At 40.1% G+C, this 13,483-nt stretch overlaps 3 protein-coding genes across 5 annotated transcripts; 2 read left to right on the top strand and 1 right to left on the bottom strand.

Moving 5' to 3' along the window:
* The first annotated feature begins 160 nt into the window (after positions 1–160).
* On the top strand, positions 161–2,334 carry LOC134196693 (basic immunoglobulin-like variable motif-containing protein). Of its 2 annotated transcripts, XM_062665909.1 has the most exons (8): positions 161–240; positions 322–475; positions 538–765; positions 1,158–1,253; positions 1,318–1,422; positions 1,512–1,739; positions 1,875–1,958; positions 2,021–2,334. In XM_062665909.1, exons 3-8 carry the CDS (start codon positions 629–631, stop codon positions 2,253–2,255), a joined length of 885 nt encoding a protein of 294 aa, XP_062521893.1. In that variant the 5' UTR covers positions 161–240; positions 322–475; positions 538–628; the 3' UTR covers positions 2,256–2,334. The 2 variants fall into 2 exon arrangements, with proteins under 2 accessions (XP_062521893.1, XP_062521892.1); XM_062665908.1 differs by having other exon boundaries at positions 177–475.
* A 242-nt stretch (positions 2,335–2,576) lies between these two features.
* Positions 2,577–9,674, top strand: LOC134196249 (autophagy-related protein 16-1-like). Its single transcript, XM_062665337.1, has 20 exons — positions 2,577–2,687; positions 2,747–2,826; positions 2,885–2,919; positions 3,564–3,648; positions 3,706–3,779; positions 3,874–3,964; positions 4,188–4,277; positions 4,336–4,409; positions 4,638–4,757; positions 5,094–5,196; positions 5,258–5,363; positions 6,230–6,372; positions 7,540–7,608; positions 7,673–7,727; positions 7,793–7,853; positions 8,038–8,091; positions 8,354–8,418; positions 8,475–8,559; positions 8,666–8,812; positions 9,482–9,674. Exons 1-20 carry the CDS (start codon positions 2,594–2,596, stop codon positions 9,573–9,575), a joined length of 1,725 nt encoding a protein of 574 aa, XP_062521321.1. The 5' UTR covers positions 2,577–2,593; the 3' UTR covers positions 9,576–9,674.
* A 180-nt stretch (positions 9,675–9,854) lies between these two features.
* LOC134196248 (uncharacterized) lies at positions 9,855–13,364 on the bottom strand. 2 transcript variants are annotated; one of them, XM_062665335.1, is made up of 4 exons: positions 13,070–13,364; positions 12,237–12,384; positions 12,048–12,179; positions 9,855–11,916 (listed from the first exon to the last, which is right to left on the bottom strand). In XM_062665335.1, the coding sequence occupies exons 1-4, from the start codon at positions 13,361–13,363 to the stop codon at positions 9,860–9,862; spliced, it is 2,631 nt and encodes an 876-aa protein (XP_062521319.1). In that variant the 5' UTR covers position 13,364; the 3' UTR covers positions 9,855–9,859. The 2 variants fall into 2 exon arrangements, with proteins under 2 accessions (XP_062521319.1, XP_062521320.1); XM_062665336.1 differs by lacking the exon at positions 13,070–13,364 and having other exon boundaries at positions 12,048–12,175; positions 12,237–12,325.
* Positions 13,365–13,483: the final 119 nt, after the last annotated feature.

Raw genomic sequence — 13,483 nt, 5'->3', positions numbered from 1 at the left:
TGTTGTAATGTAGAGATCTATGAAGGACAGACAGGAAGTGGAGATGACAAACACGGAAGTTGATACTTAGACGGCGCCTTGTCTCAAGTTTGCGGCTAAGAACAGCATTTGGATTTCTTTGAAATGGATCAGGATGAACGTCATTCAATAGCAATAAACCCACACACCACGTGACAGTTACTAGGGGCGCATTTGACGCTCGGAGACACCAAGGTCGGGCGCGAGAGCATGCGCATCAAGGTCGGCGGCTTGTTTCCTATTCGAATTTTGGTTGTTCATTTTGTGATACGATTATGGGTAATGGATTGACAACTACTGAAGAGGCTCCTTGCGAAGCGAGAGTTGATGTAGAAAACGCTCGAGATGGTGAAGATGAAATTTGGGAAGCTCATTGTGTCAAGCGTTCGTTCAAACCCTCATATGATGATGTCTGTATCGACAAAGAAATAGTTTCGAAACCTGTGAGTGAATGCAGGTTAGATATACATGTAGATTCTGCTGTTGGTCTCCGAGGTAATGACGTCACATGTCATGCAGTGCTTCTGGTCAGTCGGTCAGTCATAGTACGACCGGAAGCACCTCAACTGTGATAAGTGGTGAGCATGTAGTTCTGGCGTGGCAGATTGACATGCCTGATCTCAGCAGTCAAAGGCGAAGGAGCAGGAAACGAGAGGGTTTGAGGTCAACGGATGATTATGAAATGCTGACAGATATGGTGACTGTAGAAAATTTGATGCAGAGGAAGGTTTTTGATCAGAGAAGATGGTAAGTTTAGCTATTTTGGAGAGTGAACAAGCCATTAATATTACAAAAATGATACGTGGTCTGATCGATCCAGATGTGCACAGTCTCTTGGACAGACAGACAGGCAGGCAGGCAGACAGACAGGCAGATGGACAGGCAGACATGCAGACAAGTCAACAGGCGGACAGACATGCAGTCAGGCAGGTCGACAAACAAACAGACTGACAGACAGATCAGCAGACAAGTTGGGGATCGAAGGCTGGTGGATTGACAGGCTCTGGTAAGCAGAAAGACTTACAGAAGTCATGTATGCTTGTTTGCGCAGTGGTTATAACTTTCTTTGCATAACTACATCCAGCATGACTACAGATGTGTAGAATCATGCATGTGATGATATCGTCTTGTGGAATTAGGCTTTGTATAAGTCGACCACAATACCAGAGGTCATGTGGTATTACTTCTCTTGTCTCATGCTGGAACTACTTATTCAGTCACCTGGGATGTGGCAGGTCCAGCAAACTTACTAAAAGTAGGACACATTGAAACATAAGTTGCTTTTTAATCTGTTAACAGTCACAGACCAATAACACAGGAACAAGCATTGACAGTGCTGGGATTTGCCCCATCATTTGATGAGATCAGATTTGGACCATTCACTGGGAACGTTACTCTGATGAGGTGAACTGTGGAAATTGCTTTATAATATATGAACATACTGAGCTACAAAGTTTGTTCAGTCATGTTTTATGCCCGCACTTGTGTTTTAGATGGTTTCAACGGCTCAATAAACATTTTAGAGTGTTTGGTCGTTCTTATTTCTTATACAAACCTCACGGTAATGATCGTACGATTGGACTGTCTTCAGAATCAGCTTTGGAGAAGTTAAAGGTTGGACTTCAAGACAAGTCAAAGGCCTTCATTTATCATTGCCAAAACCACTACTTTTGCCCTGTTGGTTTTGAAGATGTCCCACTAGCTGAAAGTGATGCATACAGGTAGGAAATATTGTTATTGGCTTTTCCAGGAGACTTGTTGGTTGTGATTTTAATAGGAAGAGTCTCATATTGATTTTCAAGCATTTGTGAGTGAGTGGGGCAATAAGTTTAATTTATTCTAGTTGTTGTTGACAGACCGACCTTGTCTGACTCAGAAGTTGAAACGTGGATACTGATATGTGATACAAGCAGGAGGCATCCTGGAATACAATGCAAACTGTGAGACATCATGTAAGTTGAGCAAGATGGTATTTGTTCATCCTGTATTCTTGCTGTTTTAGATGGAAGGACATTGCGACTGATCTGAACTGCCAGAATCCCAATTTCTTAGACATACGGCATTTAGACAGAGGAATTCAGAGACGTAAAACTAAGAAGGTGGGAGGAAACTTACACTGTATTATGACTTTCCAGCGATCAAACTTGGAGGAGACAAAGCAGTTAGATGATGAAACTAGCAGTATGACACTTACTAGTAGAGAAGAGAATGATGACTCATCTCTATCTGCTAGCTAGTGCATGAATTCAAAGCCTATCACGTAGTGTGTAGACTGTACATAGATCAAGGATTGTTTACATTTTTGTTTTATAATGTGCACCAGACCAAGATTGCTGCATTTTTGCTTATTTTTGATCATGGCGTCCTAATGGATTCTATATATAGGTAACAAGTCCACAACATCCGTGTTCAAATTCTATTATACTACAATATTGTCACCAACCCACACTAGCTATTGGAAAGTAAAGAGTCACTTAGCTAACCAAGCCCACAACATCCGGGCTATGAGTTATTTTAGGAGTTGTTACCCCGGATCTATATTCGCTGTTCTGCGCTTGCGCATCTAAGTAATGTAATGGCCACCTCAGACTTCCGTTCAATTCTACTTTCTCAGTTGAAAGTCAGGAGTAAGAAAGAGGGAAGTTCGTTTGCAGAAATCATCAGATCACGTAAGATACGTATCTATGGGTCGCCCTTTGTTGTACACGTGACTCTTTCCATTTTTCAGACAACAAATTGTTTGAGAGTTATGATTCACTAAAGAGTAGGATCAGTCAATTAGAGGTGGAATGTACGAATCTGCGTCAGGTGCTCACATGTACATATGTCGTATGGCACGTGACCAATTGCATTATGGTTGATGCAGGACAATTTAGAGTTGGCAAGACGGCCAGGAAGCGGGTAAGGTCAACATACACAAATTGCAAGAAACCTGTGTTTGTTTGCTTGACTGTCTGTTTGTCTGTCTGTGTGTCTGTCTGTCTGTCTGTCTGTCTGTCTATCTGTCTGTCTGTCTGTCTGTCTGTTTGTCTGTCTGTCTATCTGTTTGTCTGTCCAATACATATATTTCATACATTGAAACTAGTACACTCACACTAAACTGTAAAACAAACAAGCAAGCCCGCAGTCCCTATGCTAAAACTAACTGCTAACGCCTAAACAACTGAAACGAGTACGACTCAAATTTACATGAGTTACACTGAGCAAGTCTTGAAAGTTTTTTAGTAATTACTCTTGCATTACACCGTTTGTCTGTCTGTCTGTCAGTCTGTCTCTGTCTGTCTGTCTGTCTGTCTCTGGCAGTATATTTTCATAAATGAAGTTAGATACAATAGTCTGTCTGTCTGTCTGTCTGTCTGTCTATTTGTCTACCTGTTTGCATGTTTTATGTGAGTATGTTTCTTTGTCGGTCTTCTGTGTGTCAGTTTGTTTGTCTGTCAATGTAGTCGTTTTCATTTGGTATTATACTAAAACGATACAGGAAGTTAATAATCCCATCACCTTGTACTGGTGTGTATCTTTGGGATCTGCATTGACTGTTGTAGTGATGGCACATCAAGTGTTGCTGATCGTGAGCGGATCATGCGACTGCATGTTGAGTTGAACGATTTACACAGAAAGAAATCAGAAGTGACACAATTTGCAATGTGGGTGCGGTTGCATGGGCTTTGAAATGAGTCTTTGTAGAATGCAGATCAAATCATTGAGATGACGAAGACAATTCAAGTCAAGGAAGAACTTATACACAAGCTTGAGGCTCAGTGAGTGATGTTTCATTTAATAGTGTGTGATGAATTATGTTGATATTAATGAAATGTTTTGTTTATTGTGTCTGAGTGACTGTTGTTTGTGTAGATTACAAGAGACGACTGCTGAAAAGAGGGAGGCAATAATACAAGCAAATTCCTTCAGACAAGCTCTTGAAGATGTGGAAAAGGCAAATCAGGTAAAACCAGACCTGCATTACATCATTGAGGCATAAAAAATTATCTGACCAACTGTCTGTCTGTTTCTTTGTCTGCTGTGTGTGTGTGTGTGTGTGTGTGTGTGTGTGTGTGTGTGTGTGTGTGTGTGTGTGTGTGTGTGTGTGTGTGTGTGTTTGTGTGCATGCACGTGCGTGTGTTTGGAGTGTTTGCTTACACCATTGTTTCATTCTTTCTTTTTTTCAGGTATTAAAGGATGAACAGCAAGCATTGCAGCTGGCTTGTAATGCTCAAGATGAAAAGCTTAAGAAACTACAACACGATAATCATGACTTAGTACATGACATAACTCACATCCATTGTGTCTTCTCAATTCTTATTTCTGTTGCTTTAGGTTGAGAGATGGATGGCACAGAAAGCTAAAGATGCTGATAAAATGAATCGCAAAAACGAAGAAGAAGCAACAAAGTAAATAGAAATCAGTTTTGTTGTTGTTATTGAATAGACTGTACAGAGCTTTCTCACTATAACTGAATGCATGTTGCACTTAAGTAAGCTGGAACTGAAGCAATAAGCTGGAACTGAATTAATTGTGATGTAACAGCATTTTTGTTTGTCTAAATATGTAGTGTTTTCTCGTGGTGTTGTTGCAGTTGTGAGACAGTGATATATGTGTGTCCTTGTATTGCAATGTAGAGCACGACTAACTATGGCACAACAAGAAGTGATAGCTGGTGATCAAGAGCAGTCCTCTTCTTCTAGTGCTGCTGCTTCTGCTATCGCTGCCATCAAACAGGGTCCATCAGCTTTACTAAGGTAATTTTAATACATGGACAATTGAAAGACAAACTATTGGACACAGAATGATGGTCAAGTGGTTATTGAGACAGACAAGCACATATATGTTTTTCCTCTTGCTGACGTGATACGTAAATGTCATTAATGCTTTGGTGGATGACAACTAATTTATTTCTTGTACAAAGCAGTCTACACAAACACACACACACACACACACACACACACACACACACACACACAATACTCTTTATAAGCAGATTTTGAATAATCTACTGTAGATACTCAGGAAACGTTGCAGTTGTAATTTTATGCATTTTGACTACTACAAATACTTAGTAGTGAATCTTTGTTTAGACGTTTAAGTACAAAATCGAATGCTGAAAGCTCAGAAGAAGTGTCCAACCATCAGTCAGTTTGTTACAATGCCATCATTCCAGCAGTTGCTTCACAGAAATTTGTAAGCAATGAATCACATATTTTTACTTTATGTGATTGATATTAATTTTGATTTTGAGCAGGATGCACATGATGGTGAAGTCGTTGCTGTGAAGTTCAGCACATCTGGCAGATTACTGGCAACTGGAGGATCTGACAGGAAAATTAAGTTGTGGGAAACATTGGCTGGTACGTTGACAATTCATGCAGGCTGCATGTTTTTTACAATTTATTAATTCAAACAATATTTTGTGATACAAAATAGTTTGGATGCAAACAAGCTTAGTTGAGAATTCTCTTGCTTGTAAATATCTCTGATCAAATGGCACAAGGGTCATACCGTATAAGATGAAACATTGGCAGGAATTTATTTTGGCGGTTTGCTAAGAAATTGATGGACAAAGCATATTGGCGGATTATAGTTTGGGTGTTGGACATGGTTGTTTGATAACTGATATATGTCTTACCATAAGTTGTCATGGAGGAGTTTGTGATTGACAGCTGTGTCTGTGGCTCACATTTCCCTAACTTATTGGTCTCCAACTACTGCCTAGTGATAAAGAACTGCTGTGTCAGTGCAAAGATCGGGACCCGCGTGAACGTGACAGTCCAGCTTCATCCATAGCCTCACGGCTTCATTCCTAGGCACAACAGACGACAAGCAGGGATTACCTACCATCTTGTAGCCTCATGCATCCGCGTGATGTACCGCCACTTTGCCATTAGATAGCTGATCCACATGGGTGATGACGTCAACATACTCGGTGGCCAAATTAATGGCGGAATTTATATTGGTGGTCGCTGAAAAATCCGTCAATCTGCCAAAATAAATTCCTCGCCAATATTTCATCTTATACGGTAAATCAATTACTTTTATGAAATTTATTATGTGTTTACGAGTTTGTGTTAAAACGGCATACATATTTACACTGTACAAGAGTTAGTGACTACTAGCTTTTGTGGCTACATATGAAATACATGTTGATTTATTTTGGCTGTTATTTTAGTGAAACTGTTGGATGTAACGATGTGGTGATTGTATTTTGTTTGTTTAGGCAAGCAACATGAGAAAGGGACATTGCTGGGCAGCAATGCTGGTATTACATCTGTTGAATTTGATCTGCAGGAAAAGCTTGTGTTGGGCAGTTCTAATGATCATAGTGCTAGAGTGTGGGGAGTCACTGATCAGAGATGCAGAGTAAGGGAAAATTTGTTAGATCAGTTGGATGAGTTTCCACTGGATGATAACAGACACTGTAATATCTAAACTGAGCAAATTGTGTAGCAACACAAACAACCAGTGGATGGAAAGAATAATACACGAGACTGTCCTACTTGCAAGGAGACAGATTGGTAGACAGATAGACAGGAAAATGGACAGATGAGTTGACAGACAGACAGTGGATGACAGACAGACAGACAGTGTTTTATTCTTCCATAAATGCATGGGCGTATCTGTGGCCCTTGCCATCACATACATATATGTGGTGCAGAAACTAACAATGAACCACTAGATACAATCTAATCACTACATATACTATTTCTAACGTTAACATTTCTTCTATGATATCTATGAAAACAAGTCAGTTTCTATCCAGTCAGATTTGTCCCACTTGCACCATATTGCATATGAGCATCTGATGACAATTCTGCAGATTTTATGTAGAAGGAAAAGAAACGACTTTCGTGATTGTTGTGACTTGGCAGGCTTTTCTATTGATCGTAAGCTTAGGATGTTTAAAAGACCTCTCGAACCAAATTCAATGGTATGTAATGTTGTCCACCAACTCAAACTTGATATTTGTTTACAAAGTGGTGCATAACGATCATGTTTCCGTCTGGCAGCATCTGCTAAGTTTTCCTCAGACAGAATTGTTAATTCGAATATAGCAATCTGTTTGTGTGTTTTGGACCAAGCAACTATGTCTGGTCGTGCTGTGATGTCTCCTATAGCAGATGGTAATGAATGTACCTGTCCAGGTAAATCAGCAGTAATCTGCCAACTATCAGCTAGATTCCTTTCAATGTACTCAACTAGAGCTGCTAGAACAGAATTGTGATGCCAGGTGTATCGATTGGTCTTTAGTGAAACAGAACAGTTGTTCAACACATGCATCAAGGTTTGATCAGAGTCACAGAGTGGACGTTTCCTGGTGTCTGATTTTTACCGCTTGTTCAGATTGACTTTATGTGGCAAGACATCAACAATACTGTTGATAACAAATGAAATGGTCAGACAGACAGACAGACGGGCAGATGGACGGACAGACAGACAGACAGACAGACGGACGGACGGATGGATTGACAGACAGATGGACAGACAGATGAAATATATGCACTTAATTTTGAATTTAATTTTTCTTAGCATGCATTGACTGGCCACTCCAACAAAGTGATGACAGCTAGGTTTTTAGGAGGAGATGCAATAAGAGTGGTGAGATACTCTGCCTGGTTTTTCTTACACGTGACTATTTTCTTTGTTTTCTTTGTTTTATCAGGTTACAGGAAGCCACGACAGAACTTTAAAAGTGTGGGATCTAAGAAGCAAATCTTGTAGCTGAATTCCAAACTATTTGTTGTGTGCAAGTAGTATTAGTCTCTGCTTTTTTTGTGTGCAGGTGTAAAGACCATATTTGCTGGTTCTAGTTGTAATGATTTAGTTGTTAGTGATGGAGCAGGGTGAGTGATGTTGACCGAACAGACACAGAATGGGTGGACATACAAAGAGACAGATGGACAAACAGACAGACATACAAATGGGTGGACAGACAGACAGACAGACAGACAGACAAAATGTTAGCTGACATGTAGAATCTTGAGATATTAAGTTCAATTATCTGCATAATTGTGATGTTTGTTACAGAGCTTGTGTCATCAGCGGTCACTTTGATAAGAGAATAAGATTCTGGGATATCAGGTGGGCTATACTACTGACATTTTGAAATTAGAGTTGCTCACATAGATAGCAAGAAATCTTCTTACTGAAATCAAAGTGCAGCAAAGGCTATCATTAGGAAAACGTGTCCAGATACAAGGTTGTCACGTTGACTAGAACTATATTTAGACTGAAACTTCAGTCTTTCAGATATGTCATGCATGTGTTTGAGTGATACTTCAATGACAGATTGTGCATCAAGCAATGTTGTGTACAGTTGTTTAGTAGTTTGTGTTGTTGTTAGATCTGATGCGAGTGCTAATGAGATTTCTCTTCAAGGCAAAGTCACATCACTCGATTTGTCCCCAGGTGGCATGTTTGTAGTTTTTTTATGATGTGGCAATGACTACTCTAGTTTGTTGTAGACCGGACATTGCTGTTGAGTAGTTCACGTGATGATACATTGAAGTTGATCGATTTGAGAATGAATCAAGTGACAGGAACATTCAGGTATTGTGTGACTGATGATCAAATGAAGGGACGGACAGATAAACAAATAGATGGACAGACTCATGGACAGACAAACAGCAATAATAGAGATTGGTTTTGGTTGCAGTGCTGATGGATTCAAAGTTGGCGTGGACTACACAAGAGCCTGCTTCAGTCCAGATGGCATGTTTGTAGCTGCTGGATCACAAGATGGTAGTTTGTTTGTGTGGCAGACACAAACGGGAAAATTAGAAAAGACAGTTCGAGAACACAGGCAAGTGACACGCATTTTACACAAATTCTATATAAATCCATTACACGATGTTATGTCCAAAACTAACAATGGTGAAGGATGTGGATGTGGATCTGTTTGAATATTTACCTTGCTAGCTATTGAAATGGTTGCTCCCTACTTGCTTGCATCAAGTAGTTGTCTCCACTCAGGACTTGGACATCAAAGATAGAGTAATGCATACCAACTTGGTCTGTTGTTTCCACTGATGTTGCAGACTAAACGTTTAGTTCTTGAATAACAAATTGTATTAATTGCTTGATGTATACAACATAATCAGAAAGGCAGTGCTGTGAGCATGACTGTTTTTGTGAATTGAGTTGAGAGAAAGATTTTGGAGATGGTTATTTTGTGAGTTGTAATTGAGTCACTTGCTGACCGATGGACCCAAGGGAGAGAGATGTACTAACGTAATACTTGAAGTATATGGTTGTTCCTCAAGTACACGTCCTCATACACACTGTATACTTTTGTATTAAGATTTGTGTTGGCTTTACCTAAATTGTTAAGGTGTGAGATACGTATGAATGTTGGAAGTGCATGTGAGGAAATATTATGCATATGATCCATAGAGTGATGGTTTGTCCATTAATCACAGTGCAATATAATTGTTTATGTGTGTAAAGATTGTTTACCTGTTGTTTTGTTTAGCTCTTGTGTTGTGGCCTGCACGTGGCATCCCAGTGGATCATCTTTGGTGAGCTGTGATCGCACCAAGAAATGTATCTTTTGGTCTGACCATTGATTTCATGTCACTATTTTTGTGCTGACTTTTTGCCTCCTTTGTACAAATGATGTGGTCGTGTTTGTGTAGCATTTCTTAGGAATGACACTTACCATATTGCGATCAAATGAATCAATGATATATACATTGCTACTAGAGTCATTTGATGAAAATGATCTAATATTTGTTTCTAAAAAAGTAAGCAACTGTCTTTATCATAGTGGTCATGTGCTGCTAGGAACAATGCACATAATAGCACTTCGAATTTGGTAAAAAAAGTAAAAATGTGCTTTGGCCACATAACGTTATGTTTTAAATTGTAATGGCTCCTCTAGTTGAGCTAACAAGCCAGGGATCCAACGGGATTTCACCAGTGCTATTCCTTCTTCAATAGCTTGATTCACTTCCTCACACACCTGTTTCAGATCTTCTTCTGTTTTTGCCGTATTTCTGTTGTGTTCAACTTCATTGTCTGCTATGTGTTGGTCTTCCATTCGAAACAGTAGTATAGCAATATGATCAAGATGCTCGATCAGTGTAAGTTCCATATTGTCTCTCACTTTCATGATCACACATTTATTAAAAAGACGGAATTTGTTGTGTTTACAAAAGTGTCGTAAAAGATAAGCACCAGCAAGGTAATAGAAAAGAGAAAATGGACAGTAAGTATCATAGCACTTCACACAGCCATGAATGATGTGATCATTAGAGAAAGTTGGTGTTTGGCAGCCAGCAAGAAGTGGTATATAACAGTCACCATTTGGGGCTTTAACAAGAAGATCAAATCCCTCCAGCACATCACATAGAGACATATTCTCCAGTGCATCCTCTACTCCAAACTGATCACTAATTGCCTTCAGCAATGACTCATCAATTCGTCCAGTCTCTTGGAGTTCAATTACTTCACGATTCTGAACTGATTCTCCTCTTTGCTGGCACTTGTCGATGATTGACTGTACTGCTGTATGGCTGAGGACTGCATCAAGAAGATCAATGAGCCACTGAGGGCACAAGAACACAACTGATTGTAAGATTGGGGAATTTGAGAAATGAAAAAGGTAGCCAGAGTCATGACAATGCACCAAGATTCGGTCAATTGTGACATGGGATGCTTTGACAGCTTTCATTCCTATTTGCTTTACAAGTCTGTCATATGGCAGTGCTTTCGTCTTGACTGCTTTGAGAGCATCAATGCATTGCTCAAACAACAGATTACAAATTGAAACAGCTTCTCCACAGAACGACTCCTTTCTTAGTGTTTGATCGATGTAGCATCGTAGTATCCTTGAAGCTTGATCACCAGGTATAGAGAAGACAAACTCTCCACAATCTGGGATGTGTAGGGAGACAGGGGAATCCATTACCTTTTTCTGGACTTGCTCAAGGTTTGCACGAGCGACCATGTCAGTGCTGGAGCTAATCTCCTTGTGCATGCCTACAATTGCAAATGGAGGTGCAAAGTGCTGTGTCTTGTGATTGATTCCAAACCATGAAAAATGATGAGGAGGGACTTGAGCTACAATGGAGCAGAGATTACGAAGGTAAGCATCCACATTACGACCAGCATTTCTTTGATGAGTTATGCTGCTTGGATGCTTACTCTCACTATTCCATGCTTGAGTAAGATCATAACCTGCTGCGTAAAGTGCCTTATGAGTGAAGAATATTGGCCAGACAACTTTCCTCAGAGCGCTGTTGGCATTCATTCTCACTTCCCAGACGGACAGTGAGAGCGGTGGTGGTTGATTTCCATCTCTCACTTCGTTTACAATATCTGTATTCCCTGTCTTTTTCACTTCTCTCCACATTTCAATGATGTGCTTCTGCACGTTTTCAGGAATACCTTTTGCCACAAGAGGAGTGGCTTGGCTGATGCTCTCTTGTGTTTTTGACCTGATGACATCAAAATCAGGAAGACTTGACTCCTCAACACTCTGTGATTCACCTACAGGGAAATCTTTAGTTTCTTCTTCTATTACTGATGCTATTTCTTGTGCCTTCTTTGACTCTTTAGCATACCGTTCTCGCCTCTCAGCTGCAGCCTTGCGTCTGAGGTCTTGTTGGCTGACGTTGGCTTTCAATATAGGAGATTGCTTGAGCATTTCCTGCATGACAGATTGAGCTACTGCTTTGTTGTAGACTTCTATTTGAGAGTTAATGCTATGAGCTGGGGCTTCCCAGGGTGTTGATTGGTTAGCTGTGACATTATATGTAACAGGATCAATGTGAATAGTACGATGATGATGATGATGATGATGATGATGATGATGATGATGATGATGATGTGGTGGTGGTGGTGGTGGTGGTGGTTGGTTACTTGCTTCATGATGTAAGACAAGACAGTCATGAATAGATAGATCATCTAAAGTAAATACACAGGACGATGAGCAGATGAGAACAAATGGATGTCTGTCCATCTACGTATGTCACGACTATCTCTATTCGTAAGCACAGTGCAAAGTTTGCTTGTTGTCTTATTTGCTCTATTCCTACCTGTTGACTGGGGTGGGCAGATGGTAAATACTCTTGCTCTGAAGAGTCGATGTCTTGCTTCCACAACTGCGTTCTGATAAGCTTCCACCATCTCACTTTCTCTTGCTTTGATTTCATCATACACAGAACTAACTAAAGTAAAACACCAACCCTCCTTAGCATATTCAACTTCACTGATTTCAGTCTTACTTTGCTCTTTCTCAACTCCTCTCAAGTAATAGACTACTGCAGTTTGCTTCTTATTTTCTGCAAGTTTCAGAGCAGTTTTTTGCTCACTGTTGGTAAGAGATGCATCACCTCCTGCCACAACAAGCATTTCCACAATGTCAATATGACCCTATAAGAGCAAAACATGAACAATACATAAACCCCCATTCTGACTTTTATGTTTCGTAAGCACTAAAGCAGCAGCTAATGTGCAGTCAGTAACATGTGTTTAATTTAACACTTCAAACAGAGAAACATGACAAGTAACATCACAGGATTTGTTGCTCTTTCAACTGATTTAATTAATTAAATATCAGAACCAATGTCTTGAATGGAAAGTTACATGCACTCTTGAAAGCAGTAAGTTGATATTGAAGATGACCTTTTTTACTATTGATGGTTTGATTAGCAAATTGAAAATGTACTGTTATCAGCTCCCACGCCACAATTAATTAAGCTAATCAGTATAACTAAATTGTGTCTAGACTACAAGAGAAAATGATCATCACCAATAAACTACTAGTATTCAGTAGATTATAATAGTGCTACACTAGAATTAAGGTTTATGCTTGAAGCAAACATCACGTTCAAAATTAAACGATTGCCAAAGTTCAACAGATTAAATTTATCAAGAAAATGTCAACTAGGAATTCAAATTCTTGCAAAGGGCAACTCAATAACTTATTTTTGCATTAATAAAATATTCAATATTCCAACAAATCAAAAGTGAAATATTAACTTAACTAATTAATTAAACCTTCAAATTGTTAGTGCCTCATGATCAGACTGCAAATATCCTAGAATGCAAGACTCACTCTGCTCGCCGCAAGATGCAATGCTGTATTTCCAGCGTCGTTTCGAACATCCAGCGGCGCTCTACGAGACACGAGCAGCTCGCAGACGTCTGTGGAGCCTCCACTGGCAGCAAGATGCAGTGCTGTGTTACCAAACGTGTCTTTGATACGAATATTAGCGTTGGCGGCCAGTAGAAGACGACAGATGTCCGTCTTGTTCTCCTCTGCTGCGCTATGGAGAGGGGTGTATCCCCAATCGTCGGTCACGTTGAGTAGTGCGGGATCTGGCAGCTTCTCTAGCAACTGACGTGCCATGCTTGTGTTGTTGGTGCGCACTGCCAGCATGAGGCGACCGGGATCGTAATCTATTTGATCGGTTGATTGTCTGAAACGAGAACGAGATCGAGAAGACGGTGGTGCGGCCATCATTCGCAG

This window comes from Corticium candelabrum, chromosome 21 (genome assembly GCF_963422355.1).
Source record: "Corticium candelabrum chromosome 21, ooCorCand1.1, whole genome shotgun sequence".
Taxonomy (NCBI): Eukaryota; Metazoa; Porifera; class Homoscleromorpha; order Homosclerophorida; family Plakinidae; genus Corticium; species Corticium candelabrum.
The sequence above is the reverse complement of the archived record's forward strand: the minus strand, read 5'-3'. Positions and strand labels throughout refer to the sequence as shown.